Consider the following 19,973-nt stretch of genomic DNA (forward strand, 5'->3'; position numbering starts at 1 on the left):
GATAGAACCTGTGGGATTCTGCTGGAAGTTGGCAGTGTCAGAACGCTGGACAGATACAAACCTGACTTCAAAAATACATACTCTGCTAAAACGACCAGCTCAGGTAGTCTGCAAAGGCACAGGGTAAAAGAGGAGTCTGGGCTAATCTAATCAGACTTGCTATAAATACCAAAATCATCAGCAACTTGAAAGTTCAACATAATTTACATTCACTGATACAGTTTGGGAAGAAAAAATAAAAGGCTTTTTTGCCTTGATTCAGTCCTTCGAGCCCTGTCAGTTCTAACATTTGGGCAGCAAAACAGTTTCCTTCTTGTTTCTCCTTGAAGAGCACTCTGCTGGGCCGCGTGCTGTAAAGCAGCAAGAAATGGCCTCAGGCAGTCCCATGTGAAACTGTGAACACACCCAGGCACCTCAGTGAGTTCACTTAAAGGTCACATACCCCGCCTTTTGTGGTCCTATACTGAAAAGAGGTGGGGAGATGTTTAATGTTTACTCATTTACCACATCTCTTCAGTCCTGGGGATAGCAGGGTTTGGAACAGTTACTGATTTCATTTCTGTTTTCCACTGCTACTAACTTTCCTCATTAACCAGGAGAGAGTTTCTATATTTTAAGCTTATTTTGCAGTATCTTGAGTTAGGCTGAACTGACCAGTAGAGGTAACAGATATCCTAGAAAGTACTGAAAAGTTGTATTAAATTCCTCCTAAATTACAATCTCAACATTCTATTAAAAATGATGGTTCTGGGGCACCTGGGTGGCTCAGTCGGTTGAGTGTCCAACGCTTGATTTCGGCTCAGGTCATGATCTCAGGGTCGTGAGACCGAGCCCTGTGTCGGGCTCTGCACTCAGAGTGGAGTCTGCTCAAGATTCTCTCTGCCTCTGTCCCTCTCTCCCCCTCCCCCTGCTCCTCTCTCTCTCAAAATACATAAATAAATAATGATGGTTCTGCAGACCATATCCATGCCTGTTTACTGGGTCTGATATGGTACCACAGATTTAAGAGGGGAGGAGGGGGTGCTGACAGAGGGGTGCAGGGGTTCCCCAGGAACATTTATTTCTTTGGAGTTTCCCATAAATCTAGTTATTTCCAAATAAAAATGATAAAAACATGGATGAAATGACACTCACCTGAGCCACAATAGACAGAATGCCCACCATGGCTATGAACGCCGCAATCTTCACAGACCCAAAACCTATGACCTGTGGAAACGTAAAGGAAACACTTTTGTAATACAGATAACATAAAAATAATCCCCATCTCCAGCCCACCGAGAGACAAACACGACCTCATCAAGCACTAGAGAGAACATGAAGACGACGCTCTGACTTGGGTGCGACCCACAGAGAATCCACGCGGAGCAGTCAGTGGGTCTCAACCTCGGCTGCACAGTAAAATCACGGGGACAGCAGAGAAGGGTGGGTAAGCAAGGAAGTGCTGTGACCCGCCTGAGACCCATTAAATCAGACTCTCTGGGCCCAGGCATGTTTTAAAAAGCTTCCATGGTGATTCTAGAAGCAACCGTAGTGAGCGGGCAATAATTTCTAAGCCTCTTAACCTTAACAGAAGCTCTGAAAGGCCTAAAACTTTTTTAGGTTTTAAATATCAAGTTTTTAAAAAGTCAAATATTTTTGCCTTCTATTGAAATCCTGTAAAAATCAGGAAAAGGACTTAAAAATTATTGTATGCATTCTATTCATTTAATAAATGATTGTCTTGCTTCCAGTCACAGAACTAGCTCATGAAAGAGCTAGAATCTCAGGTTCCCAAGTCAGTACGGCTGGCAAACACAGCCCATTACTCACTAATCAAATGCAACTAAAAAACCTGGAACCTGAAGAGTGGCCTTATTTAGGGATTATTTCTCAACCTGTATTTGTAAATATAAACATACACATCTTTAAAGCAGCTTTATCAAGCTAGAACTTCAGTGTCCTACAATTCACCCATTAGAAGCACACAGTGCGGTGGTGTGAGAACACTCAGAGCTGGCCAACCATGACCACCATCAACCGTAGAAGATGTCCTCAACTCCTCAAAGAAACTCGGTCCCCCATCGGGAGTCCCATTCCCGCAGCCTGTCCCTCTGTCCAGCCCGTGATACACTTCCTGTCTCTGGGTTGGTTTTTTCTGAGCTTTTCATATACGTGGACTCAAACAATATATGATCCTGGTTTCTTTCATTTAGCGTAATGTTTTCACAGGTCGTCTGTGCTCCAGCAGGTACCAGCGCTTTGCTGCTTTTTATTGCCAAACAGGAACATCCCGTCATACAGATATGCTGCCATCAGTCAATACATTTCATCAGCTATTTCTACTTTTTGGCTATTATAAATATTTGTATAGAAGTTTCTACACAGACCTGTGTTTTCATTTCTCTCGGCTATATACATAGGAATAGATTTTCTGGAAACCCTGTGTTTAACAGGGACTGCCAGACTCTCTTCCACCCCATTTTACAGTCCCGCCAGCCCGGTGTGAGAGTTGGCACCTCTCCCCACCTTTGTCTGATTACAGCCGTCTTACTTAGCAGGTGTTAAGTGGTATCTCCTTTTGATCTGCATTTCCTCGATGGCTAATATTAAGCATCTTTTCATGTGCTTACTGGCCATTTGTGTGTCTTCCTTGGACAGGTATCTATTCAATCTTTTTTTGAATTTTTTCAGTTGGGTTCTTTTTATTGTTCAATTATAAAAGTTAAGGCTTGATACAAGTTCCTTATCAGATATAGGATTTACAAAAATACCAAATGCGTTTATGTGAACTGCTCTTAAAAGCAAGCACAAATACAAAATAACAGAAAATGATTTCTGATTTACTGTTAAGTGATGCTGGTAGTGACATAAACAGTATGTATAGAAAAAAGGGTTGAAGAAGAAAATACCAATGAGAGGATTTTTCATTTCCTTAAGCTTTCCCATTTTTCCTGCATTAAATGCAATTAATTTGATGCATAATTATAAATACATATATAATTTTCTACATTAAATATGCTGCCGCACCATTCTTCCCACTAAATCTCCAGCATCTGCCCACCCAAAATGAGCAAAACCAAAAAAGAACTGGTTGAAAAATAGTTTTACTTAGAGGCCAGCATATAAAATATTAGTCTCACACTTTCAGGAAAACTGTTGAGAATGGTGAATTTAACAAGTTTCCTTTAAAAATACCCCCCAAAATAGAGGAATTTATCTTAGGCGGAGGCCTGCTCTGCCAGGTGGAGTAAGCCCCTAGAAGGACGTCCCGGGAAATCAGTAAAAAACCAGGGCAGGAATGCTATGGAAGGCAACTCCTGTCTCTGCCATCCCAGAGAACTGGAACAACAGCTAGGAAGGGAGCTCTTTTTTAAATTGCCTTAAGTCAACTGCCTTCTGAGGGGACAAGGTAAAGTATAAACTTTTAAAGAGAAAAAAGGTCGGGGAGCGATCGTTTTGAGATTACTGCTTGCAAGCCGCCATGAAGCCCACAGCAGCACTGAGTTATACTACGGAAGATGTCCCAGGTCAGGTCACATCAAACAAACCTGACCTCTATCTGAAATTTAATGAAGATTTAAAACATTATGATAAAAATTCTGTTTATGCTAATTCTCAATGAAATTTTTTCCAGAGTAAACATTTTACAGTATTTAAATTATCATCGAATCGAAGGTCCCCCGGCAGCTAATTATAGGTCAGCATCTACACTTAGTAAAACTAGAAGCAAGTCCACACATTTTTTTTCTCTATACTGTTTTCCCCAAAATACTTTCAGACAGATCCTAACCTTTGGTTTTCTTCGTGTTCTAACCCTATTAGGCACACATTACCCACCTGTCTGAGATAGAGAAAAAAACTTGAATACTGTCCAGCTTCAGGAAGGTAGGAGAGAAACACGGTGATGCAAATTAGTAAGACGGTAGAATCTTTTCCAACCTTCTTCAGTGACTAGGAATATGCAGAAAGAGAGACACATAAAAAGCAGGAGACACTAAAGTCACTAATATTCCAGGATATTGGTGTCATTGTTTTGCTCTATTAAGGTGAATTACAAAAGTTGAAGGGTTTACAAAAGCAGGTAAACATTAACTCTATGGTTACAAGTCCTCTAATTCCAGAGTTCTAAAGTATTACAGCTTAAAACCAAAACAAAAATCCCCCCCAAACACTTGCTCGTCTTTGTTAACCAGACTGGTTCACATCCTATGAACAGACCCTGAAAAAAACATTGCTCCAAAACCTTTTAAGAGATCTCATCTCCTTCATTCATAATATAACCCTTTTAAGGCCATGAACACGTTAAGATGTTAATATTCAATTTGCCTGTAAAACTGTAGGCAAGTTAAGTGCGCTCAGCCGCGGGGTCAGTGAAAAGATGCTCTCCCACCAGTAACATCTGCATTCTACACCTTTGATCTGAGGTCCTGCTTACACAGACCTGCTGAGAAGACCGAAAGGTGTGCAGTTTTCTGAGGACTGGAGAATGCGTCACTGCGTTCTAGGGTCACCGTAACTGTAACCTCCGTGTGGGGCACAGCAAAAGCAGCTCCCGTCTGGAGACTTGCTGCACACCAGACACGAGACTAGTGAATTTACATGCATTCCTGGTAATCCCGGCAGCAGCCGTGACAGCGTACACGGCGGCAGTCCCACCTCACAGACGAGCTTCCACGCATAACTCAATCCCTACGTGACAAGAGAGTGGGAGGCTGGACCAGGGTTCCTTATCAACGTCTGATGACATGGCAGAAAGAAAACGAGCAGGATCCCCAGGTCATGACCTGAGGGACCTTTTTAGAAAAGAATTTGATGAGTTATTTTCCTTTTACACATTTTTCCTAAAATAAACTTGGGTGACTAAAAACAGCAATCAAATCTCTGGTTATTTTTTTCTGCACACATTTTCTTCAAGAACAATTTGAAGTCAGATATGATGGGAAAAGGGGAGGGATAAGATTCTTCTCGGTACTTTTTCTATTTGTTAATAGGATACTTCCCCCCCCAGAAAAATAAAAAATGCCAAATATTTTTAAAAGTCACAGAAAACAAAGAGTCCATTCAACCTGCAAAATACAAGTTCAAAGCCTCTGGTCAAAGTGGATGCATGTTAACAACCTAGAAAGTAACTACGGTAGTCAGACCAGATCTAGTCGTCTTTCCTGAATTTAAGTGCACGTAAACGAACACTTCAAATGGCCACCTTTGTTTTGTTTAAAAAAAAAAAAGTGAAAACCACCATGCAATAAGAAAAAACAACTTCCTTCCTACACCCTCATCAGGGATTAAGTGGACATTTTTTTTCTCTCTTTCCTTAGGATACCTACCACATGCTTGACTTAAAAATAAATTCTAGGTAGGGGCGCCTGGGTGGCTTAGCTGGTCAAGTGTCTGACTCATGAAATTGAGCCCCAAGTCAAGCTTCATGCTGGGCATGGAGCATGTAAGATTCTCTCTCACCTTCCCTCTGCCCATCCCTCTCTTCCTCCCTAATAAAAAAAATTTGTAAAGAAATATAAATTCTACACATTCCATGGTGCGTAGACAACTCTAGTGCCTTACTTGCAATTAAATCTTTTTTCTATTTTTACTGGAGATAGAAATGGATATTTACCGCAAAAGGGTCTGCTTGTTTCCAAGAAATCTTAGCTCCCCAGGAAAGCGGTCTCATTTTCTCTGGCAGAGATTCTGGAACAGCCAGTAAGATGAAGCAGATGTCCAGAAGAGCCACCACTGTGGCCACCAGCACAACGAGGCTGTCTCCGTAACTGGCTGAAAGGTACGCTCCGATGGCCGGGCTGCTGACCAGACTGGCTGCAAAGGTGGCCGAGACCTGTGGAAAAGCACTCTCTCACCCAGGGTCCCATCTTCTACCACATACATGCAGAAAGCACACACTCAGCCCCAGGTGTTGCAGATGTGCACCTGTGTTCCTGCTTCTCACGCAGGGGCCACAGACACGCACCTGCAGCCATGCTGCCCTGGCTTTAAACAAAACAGAAGGAATGGGCAGCATGTACATTTTAAGAATGAAAGTCATTTCCTTTTAAGGACTTGTTCAGAAACTACAAACTAGAGATATCCTGAAAAGCTACAAGAGTAAAAAATAATCTTTGAGAAGAACTTCCCCATAAAAAAACGTACATACTTTACTCTTTTTTAATTGGAAAACAGGGATGTGGGGAGAAAGGCATGAAAAAAAAATGTCTGCAGGGCTAATGGGAAAACCTCAATTTACACAGTGCTGATTTCATAGTCTAAAAACATGCACTGTTTTACCATTTTATTATTTGGTGACCATTTCATTACCATGGAGGAGGGGGAAAAAATCTCTGATATCCTTGAGAAAAAGCTGTAACAACAAGAACGAAGTTCTGTTGAGAGAGAGGTTGAAACTTCTTAACTAGAGATCCCTGGGCTGTTAATCTCCATCACTCCCCACCTCCATTCTACACCAGAGACCACAGAACCAACTGCTCAGATCTGCACCTGAATCCACGTGGAGCCTCTTCACGTGGTTTTCCTGTAAGCGCGTCGAGAGCTTCCTTTATCTAGGAATGTAATCTGAATGTTCAGAAGCTTAAATGGACAGTCTCCAAATTATAACCAGATTGAGTGCCAAAAACAGACTTATATATTGGTTATCTAAACTTCCAATGGATTTTAAAAGAAACCACAGAAATCATTCTCTGTGGCTAAAATTATGACACCTGGTTAGCCAATGACATCCTTCCTTCACCCATCACCCGCAAATGATGTGAAAATATATCTGAAATTAGTATTATACTAAAAATACTGTAGAAGCCAAAAGTCCAATAAAAACTGGGGGAGAAAACGAGGCACAGAGAATTCCAACTTGGGGAACAGGAATGTCCTGGTTCAGTATTTACTAAGTACCCACTCTGTACCAGACGAATGAGAAGCAGAGGGCTCCCGCCCTTCAGGTTTTTCCATATTATTTGAGAAGATCAAGGCAGTCATGTAAGCACATTATAAATTGCAGTGGCATGCAGGCAGCTAGGGGACCACGCCACAGGGTCCTCCAGCGCTAACCACCTCACTTTTTTTTTTTTTTTTTTAGAGATTCTATTTATTTATTCATTCGACAGAGATAGAGGCAGCCAGCGAGAGAGGGAACACAAGCAGGGGGAGTGGGAGAGGAAGAAGCAGGCTCCTAGCGGAGGAGCCTGATGTGGGGCTCGATCCCACAACGCCGGGATCACGCCCTGAGCCGAAGGCAGATGCTTAACCGCTGTGCCACCCAGGCGCCCCTAACCACCTCACTTCTGCACAAAATGGGTCAATAAGTCATTTATTCGTAAGTTTTTCATTTTTTTAATCTTCATATTTTTGTAAGCAAGATACTCTACTACTCAATGTACAAATAGCAACAGAAAAGTTAAATAACTCTTAAGTTCATATGAGCAAGAATGAGAAGCCATTTTCTAATCTCTAAAATAATCTTTCCCACCAAAACGTACAGTTAGACTTACAGCTGCTTAATTTCAGCTGAAACTGCTTTTCATAATCCCACAGTATTCCAGGTCTAAAGAATCTAACGATCACTTGAGTTTAAAGAAGAAAACAATTTATTTCATTATTTGTCAATGACATTTCTAAATCTACCATCATAATTGTATTCTAGCCAAATGGACACTTTCTAAAATAAAATGTTCAATAACTCAAGATTCGGTGACTACAAACAATGGAATATTCTAGAACAATGATTTAATATGTAAGAATACATTTGATACGTGAGTTTTGAACGGAAAATGACTGCATTCTAAGCTCCTCAGAAACTCTGGAAGGGATGCAGTAGCTACCTGGGATGGGATGGGATTAATGCTCAGTAATCATGCATGCACGCCAAGCCATGGTGAACTGAACTCATCTTTCCCATCCACGGGATGCACCTCGAATAACACTGCTCTGAGAAAGAAGTGCTCTGTTTTCTAGTATTTCCGTAATTATTTGTCACTGCTACAGAGAAAACCTGAAATTGACAGAGGCACAAATCTTAATGAGAATCTCTCTTAAGCTTTCAAAATAGAGTTTAAGAAATGAGTTTAGGGGAGCACCTGGGTGGCTCAGTCGGTTAAGTGTCTGACTCTTCATTTCAGCTCAGGTCATGATCTCAGGGGCTCCTCGCTCAGCGGGAAGTCTGCTTCTCTCTCTCCCTCTCCCTCTCCCCTCTCATCCTCTCTCTCTAAAATAAAATAGATCTTTAAAAAAAATAAATCAACTGAGTGTAGGACTGGCACAGCAGTGCAGACGCGCTCAGCAGAGAGGGACAGGCCTGCCGGTCTTCCTAACGCAGCCCTGACTTCAGTCCGGCCCCTCGGCGCTAGGGATTCCCTCCACCCGTCAATCCCTCTGCTGCGGACCATCTGTATTTCTTCCTCCCTAAGTGGGACACTGAACCAGGTATAGCACCTGAGAGATTGGTTTCTTCCATTTCATAGTGAGAAACAGTAAGAATTTAGTATGAAAATCTCTAGGTAGTAATTGTGAATATTGTGGGAGCCAATTTAATCACGTGCAACATGGAAATATAAGTAAAAAGCTAGTCGCCAAGTTTCAAGTATGAGAAAGGGTAGAGCGCAGCCGCAGTTCCCCAGTTGTTCATCCCATCAGTTCTGTTCCTCTCCAACAGCTGAGGCTCACTGCCTGCTGGAGGACTGAGTTTCTGGGATCTAGGACCCCATGAACTTCTATGTAAAACGTATCTTTCTCAAAAATCAGAGCAGCACTGTTGTTCAGTCTGTGTATTTATCTAAATCCCTAGTTCACCTCACACTCACTGTGGCTCTGGGAAATAGACCTGAACGGTGACTTCACCCCAGCGCGCTCTCAGCATTAACTCACTGAACAGGACTATTCCTCGCCGCAGCCCTGAAAGAGCTGCCACCTTCCCGCTGTAGAGGAGGAGTCCCGTTAAGGAAGGAAAGTGCACGTATTTTATACATTCTTTAACGGATCTAAAACTCCAGCCAGACCGGACTGACAATCTTGTCAATAACTGGCAATAAATCCTCCTTTATTTGTAAGATGCGCAGCCTGCAAGCTCTTTCCCTTTCTGTTTTTTTTTTTTTTTTTAAGTTCTGTCATCGTAACGTGTGACAAGTTAGGGTACACGTAAAGGTTAGTCACTGGCCAACACCCTGACTTCTGTGACCAAGTCCAGGCACCTTACCTGCCGGCCAACAGCACAGCCAGCCCCCCTCTCACCGACTCCTCTCGACAGCCCTAGACCACCACAAGCTAAGTGCCATTTTACAAATGAGGTGAACTAGCGAGGGTGGCCGAGTCACGCTCTTTCCCTGAAATCTGTCCTTAACGCACTGACACTCAGCACAAGAGCTTTGTGAGTGTTTTGTTTTGTTTTGTTTTGGCTGAAAGCAAAGAATAATTTTTTTAAAAAAAATTGGAGGGAAATGAGTATCTCAATGGGTATTTCCCATGATGTACAGAAAAGCTGCACAAATGTGGTAAATAAGGCTTCTGGCACTTTCTCAACTCTGCTGGCTGTTACGAGCCACCCTGAACACCCTGCCTTCTTTGACGGCTTCCTAGCCGCCTTCCCCTCTGCCCTCTTCCACAGCATTCTGGAGATGGCAGCTGAAGACAGTTTTAGGATGTGGTACGAGAGACATTCAGGGTGGGAGGGAAGATGAACGGGAGTGGAAAGCAGGTAGTAGGCGGAGGGGAAGTAACGCTGAAGAAGTTTTTAAACCAGTGTCTCAAGTCAACAAAGTGAAAGCTGCTGGTGTGTTTCATGAACAGCAATAACTCATCTTTGTGCCGTTGTGACTCCTTACTATCTTCCAGGAAGTAGGATTTAAAAGAAAGACAAAGGCTTGGGAAAGGAGAGAAGTAACCTGGGTTTCTGGCCTTCAGTCCTCCTCCAACCTGGTCAGCAACCCCGCCAGATTTTTCTTCTTCCAGCTTTTCTCACTGTGAACATTTTCCAACACCAGGAAGTAGAGAGAAGAGCACATGCACGCTGAGGGGACCACCCCAACTACACCCCCTTTGCACACAGACTGTTTGGTTGAAGGCAATTAAGACCCGCAGACTCAGGGAAAGCTTTTTTGCCTCTCCTTCAGAGCCTAAAAGAATTTAGATAGGGGGCCTATATCAGGAAGAGAGCTATTGCCAGAGATAATTTTTTATATCGGATTTATTTGCATGGCATGGCAAACATTTATTTACCAAACATTTGCTCTTTTCATCTTCCTGTGAATGGTCTTCCTTCCCTCTGAAGTCCCAGACCCCTATCCCCTTTTCCTTAGCTCAGGATGGCATATAAGTGTCAACTGCCCAACGGCCTTTGAGTCTCTCAGGCCTTTGTGGAGCTCTGTACAAAATTAAATGCTTCCCTCCTGTTAATCTGTCCTATGTCTATTTAATTATTATTAGGGCAGCCAAAGAACCTAGAAGGGAAAAAGGGAAAACTCCCCCCTCAACAACACCCGATGCTTCAGCAATTTCATGCACTGGACACACACCTACAGATTGCTCACATGGCATCTATCCCCCACCCTGCCCCTAACCACTTTAGTCATGACACTCTGACCTCAAGGCTTCAGCCTGCCATTTGTACAAGTCTTTCTTCCCCTTCAGAACCAAAAGCCATAATCACACCTCAGAAAATTAGAAATGATTCTCTAATACTCAATTATCTCAAACAAGGTCTCCTATAAACTTTTGTTATTCACTCAACAATTACTTGCCGAATAAATGAAGTCCTTTTTCTACAGTACCACGTCCCACGTTATGTGCCTGAGACACAGGACCAGCAATACAGTAACCGTGGAGTAACGGGGCTGAGGTGCAGCGCCTGTCCATGCTCAGCCCGTTTATTGTTCATGGTTCAAGAGATAAGCTAACATGAAACAAATCAAATCAACTTTTGAAACAATTCTGTAGCTGACAACTCACATTCCCGCCAAATTTCCAACCCTAAAACTAGAGGATACATTACTAGTAATTTCCATCTTGCTATTTTCAAGTTCATAAATCTCCTTTTTAAATTTCAATCGCTTTAAATTTTCTTAGGTAAGTCAGTATAATTTCTTTTCAATCTTACTTTCCAGTACACTTTTCCATAGAACCCTAGTTAATTAGGTTAGAAAGCACACACTCTCATCTTACCCATCCGTAGGCAGTACTTCGCTCGTGTTCTTGAGTGACATCAGCGACATAGGCAAATATCACCGAGAACGTGACCGAGAAGACTCCAGACACAGAAATCATCGCAAAGTACCACCTACAAAAAGATTATTTTAATTACCCAGGAGAGAGGTAGTATGCATACACTCTGATGACCAGAGCCAAAGTTATCACGTGAAGATTACAAACCAAGAAATAAATTTAAAAACAAATACATGTGTATGTATATTTAAAGATATAAAGGACAACTAATAAAATGATAATCAAGATGGGGAAGAGTAGAAACACACCAAGTTTGTAATTGCTTAAAGGGTGTTAGTACATGCAGCTGAAAAAATGAAAGAGTAAGGGGATTAAGTAAAGATACCGTTTTAAAGGCAGCCAACAGAAGAGATATAAAAACTTAAAATTTCCTAGCTTTATCGAAAAAGGCACCTACAGCAAATAACTTTAAAAGAGCTACACAGGGGGGTCTGGGTTAAGGGTTAAGGGTCTGGCTAAGGGGAGCCTGGGGTAAGCTAGTTAAGGGTCTGCCTTTGGCTCAGGTCATGATCTCAGGGTCCTGGGACTGAGCCCCATGTGGGGCTCCCTGCTCAGCGCGACTCTAACTCTCCTCTCCCTCTGCCCTTCCCCCTCCCCCCTGCTCTTGGCGTGCGTGTGTGCTCTCTAATAAATAAAATCTTAAATACAAGAGCTACACAAAAGCAGAAACCACAACAAAAAATATTAACATAGTTAAGACTAAGATTTCAATCATATGCACAGATGCTTTGAAAAAAAATCTAGTTAAGATACTACCAAACAAAATTCCACAGAACAAAAAGTAGGGTTTATCCTAAGACATAAGGATATTTCATTATTAGAAAATCTATTAATATAATTCTTTATAGTAACATAATATTTTTCAGTGCAAAAGCTACCTTAGCACTCAAATGATGAAACATTACATTTTCTTTATATACATGAGATGTTAAGTCCATTATCACTTTTACTTAACATTACTCATTAATCAATATAAGCAAAAGCAACAGCATGAAAACTGGAAGGGAAGAGGCAAAATCATTTCAAAATCTAAAGAAAAAATACTTTAAGGTATTGAGAGGACATTAAAAAAAAAAGCCCTCATTTATTGGAAAAGCATGACTTGGGGCGCCTGGGTGGCTCAGTCGTTGGGCGTCTGCCTTCGGCTCGGGGCGTGATCCCAGGACCCTGGGATCGAGCCCCACATCAGGCTCCCTGCTCTGCGGGGAGCCTGCTTCTCCCTCTCCCACTCCCCCTGCTTGTGTTCCCTCTCTCGCTGTCTGCCTCTCTCTCTCTGTCAAATAAATAAATAGATAAATAATTCTTAAAAGAAAAAATAAAAAGGAAAAGCATGGGGGCGCCTGGGTGGCACAGCAGTTAAGCGTCTGCCTTCGGCTCAGGGCATGATCCCGGCGTTGTGGGATCGAGCCCCACATCAGGCTCCCTGCTCTGCGGGGAGCCTGCTTCTTCCTCTCCCACTCCCCGGGCTTGTGTTCCCTCTCTCGCTGGCTGTCTCTATCTCTGTCAAATAAATAAATAAAATCTTTAAAAAAAAAAAGAAAGAAAGAAAAGGAAAAGCATGACTTGTTCTTGGAAAGACTCAATATCAAAAAGTATTTGATAAAAATTCATCATCTGGTAGAAAATAAAATGATCCACTATGGGTAACCAACATATTTACAGTGCAACATATACTGACATAAAATTATCAGATAATCAAATGAGGACATTCTCACATGAGCCAAAAAAAGAAATACTAATGCATTAAAACACACACACACACCCTTCCATTTTGAGGTGTGTTCTTCACACCTTAGGACGAGCATCTCAGCAACAGAAATTTTGGCCAAATACCATCTTCTGGAGCCAAGAAAAACCACTAAGGTACAGCTCAGGTGCAAATTCCAAACCATCTTTGGTTACTTGGTTATATGTTAAATATTCTCTCCTACTTATCATGAAAAGATAAGATCAAATTCAAATTTGTATTATGATTTAGACAAAACAGGCTCTTGGTCTAACTACCATGTACTCAGAAATGACTCCTGTCTATTGATATAAACTGTGTTCGTCCGGTGCCCTAGAACAGTGAGAGGACAACACATTTGCAGTCAACTGAGCCACAGGGGTGAGTACAGGGACCGTCAGCCCCTCCCAGTACCCAGTCCCTTTAAGTGACCTGATGGCAACAAGAGCTGCCCTGAGAGACATCTCTAAACATCTTAGAGCCCAAACTGGCTTTCAGTATTACCAAAGGGATCAAATAAATATACAGGTATCAACCGCTTTGAAATGGTTAAGAAATGCTTTGCAGATGTATTATTATTCACATGTGACCCAAAACAGTCAGTCATGACGGTAGAGGGCCAAGCCACTCACCATGGGCTGATCCTCATCAGTGGAATTGGGAAGCAGGTGAAGAACACAGTGCCGAGGAGAAAGGGTTTCCTCCCCCACACATCAGACAGAGCGCCAATGAGGGGGGCACTCAGAAAAGACAGCAGGCCCTGGAGACGAAAGCAGAAACAAAGGTCAAATTTACAACGTGGTCCCCCAATCACTTGTAATTCTTACTTTCTAAATCCTCCAATTTATTTTACTGGCCCCATAACAGAATGATTTGAAGCATTAAAAACAAACTATCACTTAAAAACATTCTAATGAAGTCAGTCAAGCAGAGGAAGACAATTATCATCTGGCTTCACTCATGTGTGGAACATAAGCAATAGCACGGAGGACCACAGGGGAAGGGAGGGAAACTGAAGGGGGAGAAATCAGAGAGGGAGATGAACCATGAGAGACTATGGACCCAGGGAAAGAAACTGAGGGCTTCAGAGGGGAGGAGGGTGGGGGAATGGGATAGACTGGTGATGGGTAGTAAGGAGGGCACGTATTGCATGGAGCCCTGGGTGTTGTACGCAACTAATGAATCATGGAACTTTACATCAAAAACTAATGATGTACTACACAGTGGCTAACTGGACAGACAGACAGACAGACAAACCCCACATAACTGCAAGTCGGTCCATTAGCATGTCCATGGTCTGACAGCCCAGGACAGAGCAATCAATTTATCACTACAATTTCATTTGTTTATTGCCCAAATAAAAGAGCAGCACTGGAAATTTAGAAAAAAACATTCTGAAGAATTTCTAAGCATGTTGTTAGAAAACAGAAAAGCAGGGAAGAGCCTGTTTTTCTGGAGAAGAAGGGATATGAACTCGGTACACCTACAGATGGCCCCTGAGATGAATACACACAGCAAGCACACAGGACGAGGCCAGAAACTTAATTCAGTTTAAAAAATACGCACAGCTCCGAATCATCTGCTGCAGCGAAGACATCTTCTTGCCTACTTGGCCTCTGACCCCGGTCCTCCCCACAATATGTGATCCCCTTGGTGAGCTGCAGACCTCTGCTCTGATCCCTTCTTGAAAGCCCTGGCGAGGTCTTGGGGCACCTGGATGCCTCAGTCAGTTAAGTGTCTGACCCTTGGTTTCAGCTTGGTTTCATGACCTTGGGATCGTGAGACTGAGCCCCGCATCAGCAGGGTCTGCTTCAGATTCTCTCCCCCTTCCTCCCTCTCTGCTCCTCCCCTCACTCTCTCGCTCTAAAATAATAATAATAATAACTCTTTAAAACCCTGCCGTGGTCTCTGTGCACAGTTTAAATTTTTCAGCAGTACTTATGGGCGAAATAATGAGTTTCTGAACTTTCCTTTTATAAAAAAAATGGGTGGGGGGAACTGAGACAAAGGAGACAAGAATAGGAAAATGTCGATAAATAATGAAACTGGATGATAAGTACATGGGTGTTCATTATGTTTTCTACCGTTGGGTATCTGAAATTGCTCACCATTGCATACAACAGTAACCTCCAAAATCTGGCACCTGACACACATTCTATGCTTCGGCTCTATGTAGTACTTCTCAGTTTTCTGAGCTTACCATTTCCCTTTGTGCCAATGGGCCTTCGCTGTGCCCGCTACACTTCCCACACTCGGACTGCGTAAACTACTAGTCATTCCTCACAACTCCCGGGTGAGAAGCACTTCCTCCTCTATCTGTTCTCTTGGCTACTCAAACAGAATTAATCACACTGGTTTTTGTGGGGTGCAAAAACAGAGCCCTCCCACCTGGTGCGCATCTCTCTCTTCTACTGTAATTTAAACACTCGCTAATTGTCCATCTTCTCTATCGGATTAGAAATGGAGATTAATGCCAGAGGGATGGTTTCTTTACATCTCTGTACCCTTGGTGCCAACCACAAGGCATGGTAAGTAAGGGCTTTCAACAGAGGAAACCAAAGTCACACAGCTGGGAAGAAGAGAGGAACAGGATTCCAATCTCCTGTCAGCCACCAGTAACCCTAGAGCCCACCAGCTCGGAGTCAGGCAAACTGAAGTAAGGGGAGGTAAGAAGGAGACTTGATGGCAGGGTGAGGAGAAAGCTTTTTAGCTCTTCTGAAATAAGTATTAATCCACGCCCAGGAATCAAACCCTGTAACGTAATTTCTAAACCACAGTGAATTTCCATTTAGCCTGTCCTTGGGTCAAGAAAGTAACAGATCAAGGATTAAATGATCTTCCCTTAACAAAGAGCCGAGCAACTGCAGAAACTGGGGCTTAAATTCAGGACTTGTGACTACTGGTTTCAAGAATTTTAGAGAAGATAATTTTTTATCCTGCTTCAAAATTCTCTAAAAATCTCAAGTACCTGAATACGTGGGCAGTATAGAACTGTTCAACAAAAATATGTAAAGAAATTTAAGAGGACAAGGCAGTAAAAATCACCACCACCACAAAAACAGTAACTAAAACTCTTTAAACCACAAAGAACTCTGGGAAAGTTGTTTGGACAGTTCTGATTCCAGACTTCACACAATGCTTTAAAATATGGAATGTATGCCATTTTTAAACAAAAAAATAAGAAGGCGGGACGTGTGGGTGGCTCAGTCAGTTAAGGGTCTGCCTTCGGGGTCCCGGGGTCCTGGGATTGGGCCCCACGTCGGGCTCCTCGCTCAGAAGGGGAGTCTGCTGCTCCCTCTTCCTCTCACTCTGCCCCTGCTGTGTACTCTCTCACTCTCTCAAATAAAATCTTAAAAAAAAAAAAAATCCACATATAATTTTTGACTCCCCCAAAACTGAGCTATTAAGAGCCTACTGCTGACCAGAAGCTTTATCAATAATGTAAACAGTCGATTAACGATATTTTGTATATTTTATGTATTATATACTGTATTCTTAAAGTAAGCTAGAGAAAAGAAAATGTTAGGAAAATCATAAGACAAAACACGTTTACAGTCCTGTACTGCATTTATCAAAGACCAAAAAAAAAAAAAAAAAAAAGCCTGCCTACAAGTGAACCCATGCAATTCAAACCTGGGTTGTTCAAGGGTCAACTGTACTTGCCTTTTGGAAAACATGAATTTCTAAAAATCAAAGACTTTTCCTATACCAGAGTGATTTCTTCACTACCTGATCTGGCCCTAGAACCTATTAGGCCACATTGTGAGAACAACAGATTGAGGGCATTTGTACCCTGACTGGTTGGGCAAGTACTTTTTCAGTCCCAAAGATGCAGGACACAATTTGCACACAAGAACAAAATGTTTAAAAATTAACACCAGACAGACCTCAAAGACCTTGTCTTCATCAGAAGAATGGCTGACTCTCATTACCACAGTAGTTATGCTCTATAAGGCTACCACGAACACTGAACTAGAGAGCGTGGAGCGATTGCTCCTCAGGGAAACTCGCGTTAGTTTCCCGCAAGGCTCTGGTCACCTATTTTCATTAACCGATCAATACGCGACCATGATTTATGTGTGTTTCTGCTTAAAGACACTTTATGTAATACGTATTGTTGACTTATGAACATTGAGCTGTGTACAGCACCGTGACTCATGCCTTGCATGAGGCTTATCTGACAGGATATTCTCCGTTAAGGCACATCACAGACCTCCTTCCCCTAGACATACCGGTCAGTACTTCAGCACGACACTGGGGGACATTGTAAACAGCCAAATCACCAACAAAAGACACCCTGATGCAAAAAAATGTGGCACTAAATGGACCACAAAAAGCACACATGTACAGTATAAGACCTCAACCAAGCAGACAGAAATCTGACCTCAGCTACAAACGAATGGCTGGTAACTTACGCTCCCCCCCCCCCCACCTAGGTGCATGAATGATCACAAAAGCACTGTGTCGATGTGGGTTACAAATAAACTCAGTGAGTCGGTGGATTTGCAAATATGAAATCCAAACATGAGGAGGATCAACGGATACTATGCACAGCAAAACCAGTACTAGACGCAACCTGGTGTGTAGGAGTCCAGCTGCAGACGGCAAAATTCACCAAGGTGCACACGGCCCCTGCAGTTAGTTAACTTCCCAGCGGGCATGGGTGTTTAAGGTGGCATAATTAATTGGCCAGTATTTTTTTTTAAGATGTTATTTATTTGACAGTGGGAAAGAGAGAACGCACAAGCAGGGGGGAGCAGCAGAGGGAGAGGGAGAAGCAGGCTTCCCACCGAGCAGGGATCCCAGACCTGAGATCATGGCCTGAGCCGAAGGCAGACGCTTAACTGACTAAGCCACCCAGGCGCCCTGGCCAGTATATCTGACAGGACGTTTAGGCTCTAATTAGAGTTTAGTGTTCAGTGAAATGCACCTATCCAATAAACATTTTAAAGCATACAAAGAATGACAAATACAACTCACCTGAAGCAAACATACCAGAATTTACACTTCACAGAGCCATCACAGAAGCTGTCCTTAACAGACGCAGTTGGCAAATACTTGACTAAAACAGCTGGGTCCATATTTTTAAAACTAAAACTGTTCATAATTAACTTTGCAAATGAATGTGAGGGAGCAATGGCTTCACTGAAGAACAGAGTACAAAGTCATTTAACTTCTGAAAATTTTCAATTTTCCATGAAAAAGTTCACATACTATGATAAATTTTCCATACTCTTCAATAAGCTGTGAGGAACCTGCAACATGCAGACTTGGTTACCCCAAAGTCAGATCTGTTCATCTCGATCTTTCGTACAGTAATTTACTAATAATGACTTCTAGCTCATTTCTTAAGAGATCAAAGGGAAAATCATACACCGATGGAACTGTGTTATTTGTATAATTGACTAGTACAAATATTTTCACGTAAGAACAATATTAACACAGGGTCACCTCTCCGCCCTAGGACCCACTGAGACTCTGCACAGTGCAGAGCTTCCCTTCACAGGGCATGCATCAGTCAGTGCAAGAGGGCAAACGAGAAATGTGACATATAAAGTGATTTTAATTCAATTAAAGTTTGGAAAAGTGAATCTGCAAAGCTGGAGAAGGGTCAAAGAACAGTTGGTGCCAGAGACTTCAAGGAAAGAATGGCATGGGCAGGAGGGCCAGGGTGTGTTGTTTTGTTTTGAGGTAAAGGGAGAGAATAGGGAAGATTCACTAAAAGAAACAAAAAGCAGATGAAAGTGAAATTAAATTGTTTTAATTAAAACATAAGTAAACAGACTTTTCCTTAATCTTAGAAGTAGGGCCACTGCTTCAAATTCTGACTCCAAGAAGTTCTGTATGTTTTAAACTAACAGTAACAATAACTGCTAGCATCCAGATAAGCCAAACCTCCACGCCTTTCACACACACGTCCAACACCGAGAGGGAGGCACTAGCAGGGTGAGCAGCTAGCCCGAGGCTCACAGCAGCAGAGGCAGGATTCAGCTTGGATGTGAGGGGGCCCCAGAACCTGGGTCCTAACCCCTAAGCCTGCAATTCAAACCAATCATTAAACTACTCTGTTGACGTTTCAGGGTCTCCAACCTGAAACACAAAAAGTACTAGTCTTTCCTATTTATGGGCAATCTTACGTGTTTATTTTAGTTTTAGTTTGAAGATTTGTTTCAGAAGGCAGCGTGGAAAGCACGTGCACGCACAAGCAGGAGGGCCAGAGGATCCCAGGCAGGCTCCATGCTGAGTGTGGAGCCTAATGCAGGGCTCTATACCACGACTATGAGATCATGACCTGAGCTGAAACCAAGAGCTGGATGCTTGACTGAGCCACCCAGGTGTCCCACACCTGTTTTATTAAATGGATAAATTAGCAGTCTGTCATGAAAAGACTGTACTTAAAACTTACAAAGTCACTGCTCAAGTAGGTTGTTTGATAATTTTATTTACAGATAATAAAAAGGATAACCTTTAAATCCTTGTCCAAATAAAGAATTATTCCGTGTGTGTGTGTGTCTGTGTGTGTGTGTATGTAGGAAAACATTCTGGACTTACTAATACCAAAGAGTAGCTTGAGGGAACTTTAAAAATACCTTGTTTTTGATTTTTTAATTCTTAAAAACACCAACCAAGAGGCACCTGTGTGGCTCAGTCGGTTAAGCATCTGACTCTTGATTTCAGCTCAGGTCGTGATCTCAGGGTTGTAAGAGTGAGCCCCGTGCCAGGCTCCACACTCAGCAGAGAGTATGCTGGAGATTCTCTCTCCCTCTGCCCCTCCCCCCGCTCATGCACTCTCTCCCAAATAAATAAATAAATAAATAAATAAATAAATAAATAAACCTTTTAAAAAATTAACCAATGGGGCGCCTGGGTGGCTCAGTCATTAAGCGTCTGCCTTCAGCTCAGGTCATGAATCCCAGGGTCCTGGAATCGAGTCCCGCATCGGGCTCCCTGCTCTGCTGGGAGCCTGCTTCTCCCTCTCCCACTCCCCCTGCTTGTGTTCCCTCTCTTGCTGTGTCTGTCAAATAAATAAATAAAATCTAAAAAAAAATATATA

The 19,973-nt window shown here is 42.5% G+C and overlaps 2 protein-coding genes across 5 annotated transcripts in view; one reads left to right on the top strand and one right to left on the bottom strand.

Annotated features, from left to right (window-relative positions):
* LOC103663156 overlaps positions 1 to 19,973 on the top strand; it is a 98,002-nt gene that overhangs the window by 63,423 nt on the left and 14,606 nt on the right. Inside the window, exon 3 of one of the 2 annotated variants that reach the window (XM_040620388.1) lies at positions 2,209 to 3,810. The exons of the other annotated variant lie outside the window; for it this stretch is intronic. Coding sequence (XP_040476322.1) covers positions 2,209 to 2,338 — 130 coding nt within the window. The 3' untranslated portion in view covers positions 2,339 to 3,810. Of the gene's footprint in view, positions 1 to 2,208; positions 3,811 to 19,973 lie in introns of those variants that run through there. 2 annotated transcript variants of the gene reach the window in all.
* Positions 1 to 19,973, bottom strand: part of MFSD14B (major facilitator superfamily domain containing 14B) — an 80,549-nt gene that overhangs the window by 6,084 nt on the left and 54,492 nt on the right. For all 3 annotated transcript variants that reach the window (XM_040620386.1, XM_040620384.1, XM_040620385.1), the window contains 5 exons: positions 13,552 to 13,679; positions 11,134 to 11,248; positions 5,594 to 5,812; positions 3,817 to 3,930; positions 1,135 to 1,206 (listed from right to left, as the gene is read on the bottom strand). In XM_040620386.1, the coding sequence (XP_040476320.1) occupies positions 1,135 to 1,206; positions 3,817 to 3,930; positions 5,594 to 5,812; positions 11,134 to 11,248; positions 13,552 to 13,679 (648 nt within the window). The remainder of the gene's footprint in view (positions 1 to 1,134; positions 1,207 to 3,816; positions 3,931 to 5,593; positions 5,813 to 11,133; positions 11,249 to 13,551; positions 13,680 to 19,973) is intronic.

The sequence above is a fragment of the Ursus maritimus genome, unplaced genomic scaffold, assembly GCF_017311325.1.
Source record: "Ursus maritimus isolate PB19 unplaced genomic scaffold, ASM1731132v1 scaffold_34, whole genome shotgun sequence".
Taxonomy (NCBI): domain Eukaryota; kingdom Metazoa; phylum Chordata; class Mammalia; order Carnivora; family Ursidae; genus Ursus; species Ursus maritimus.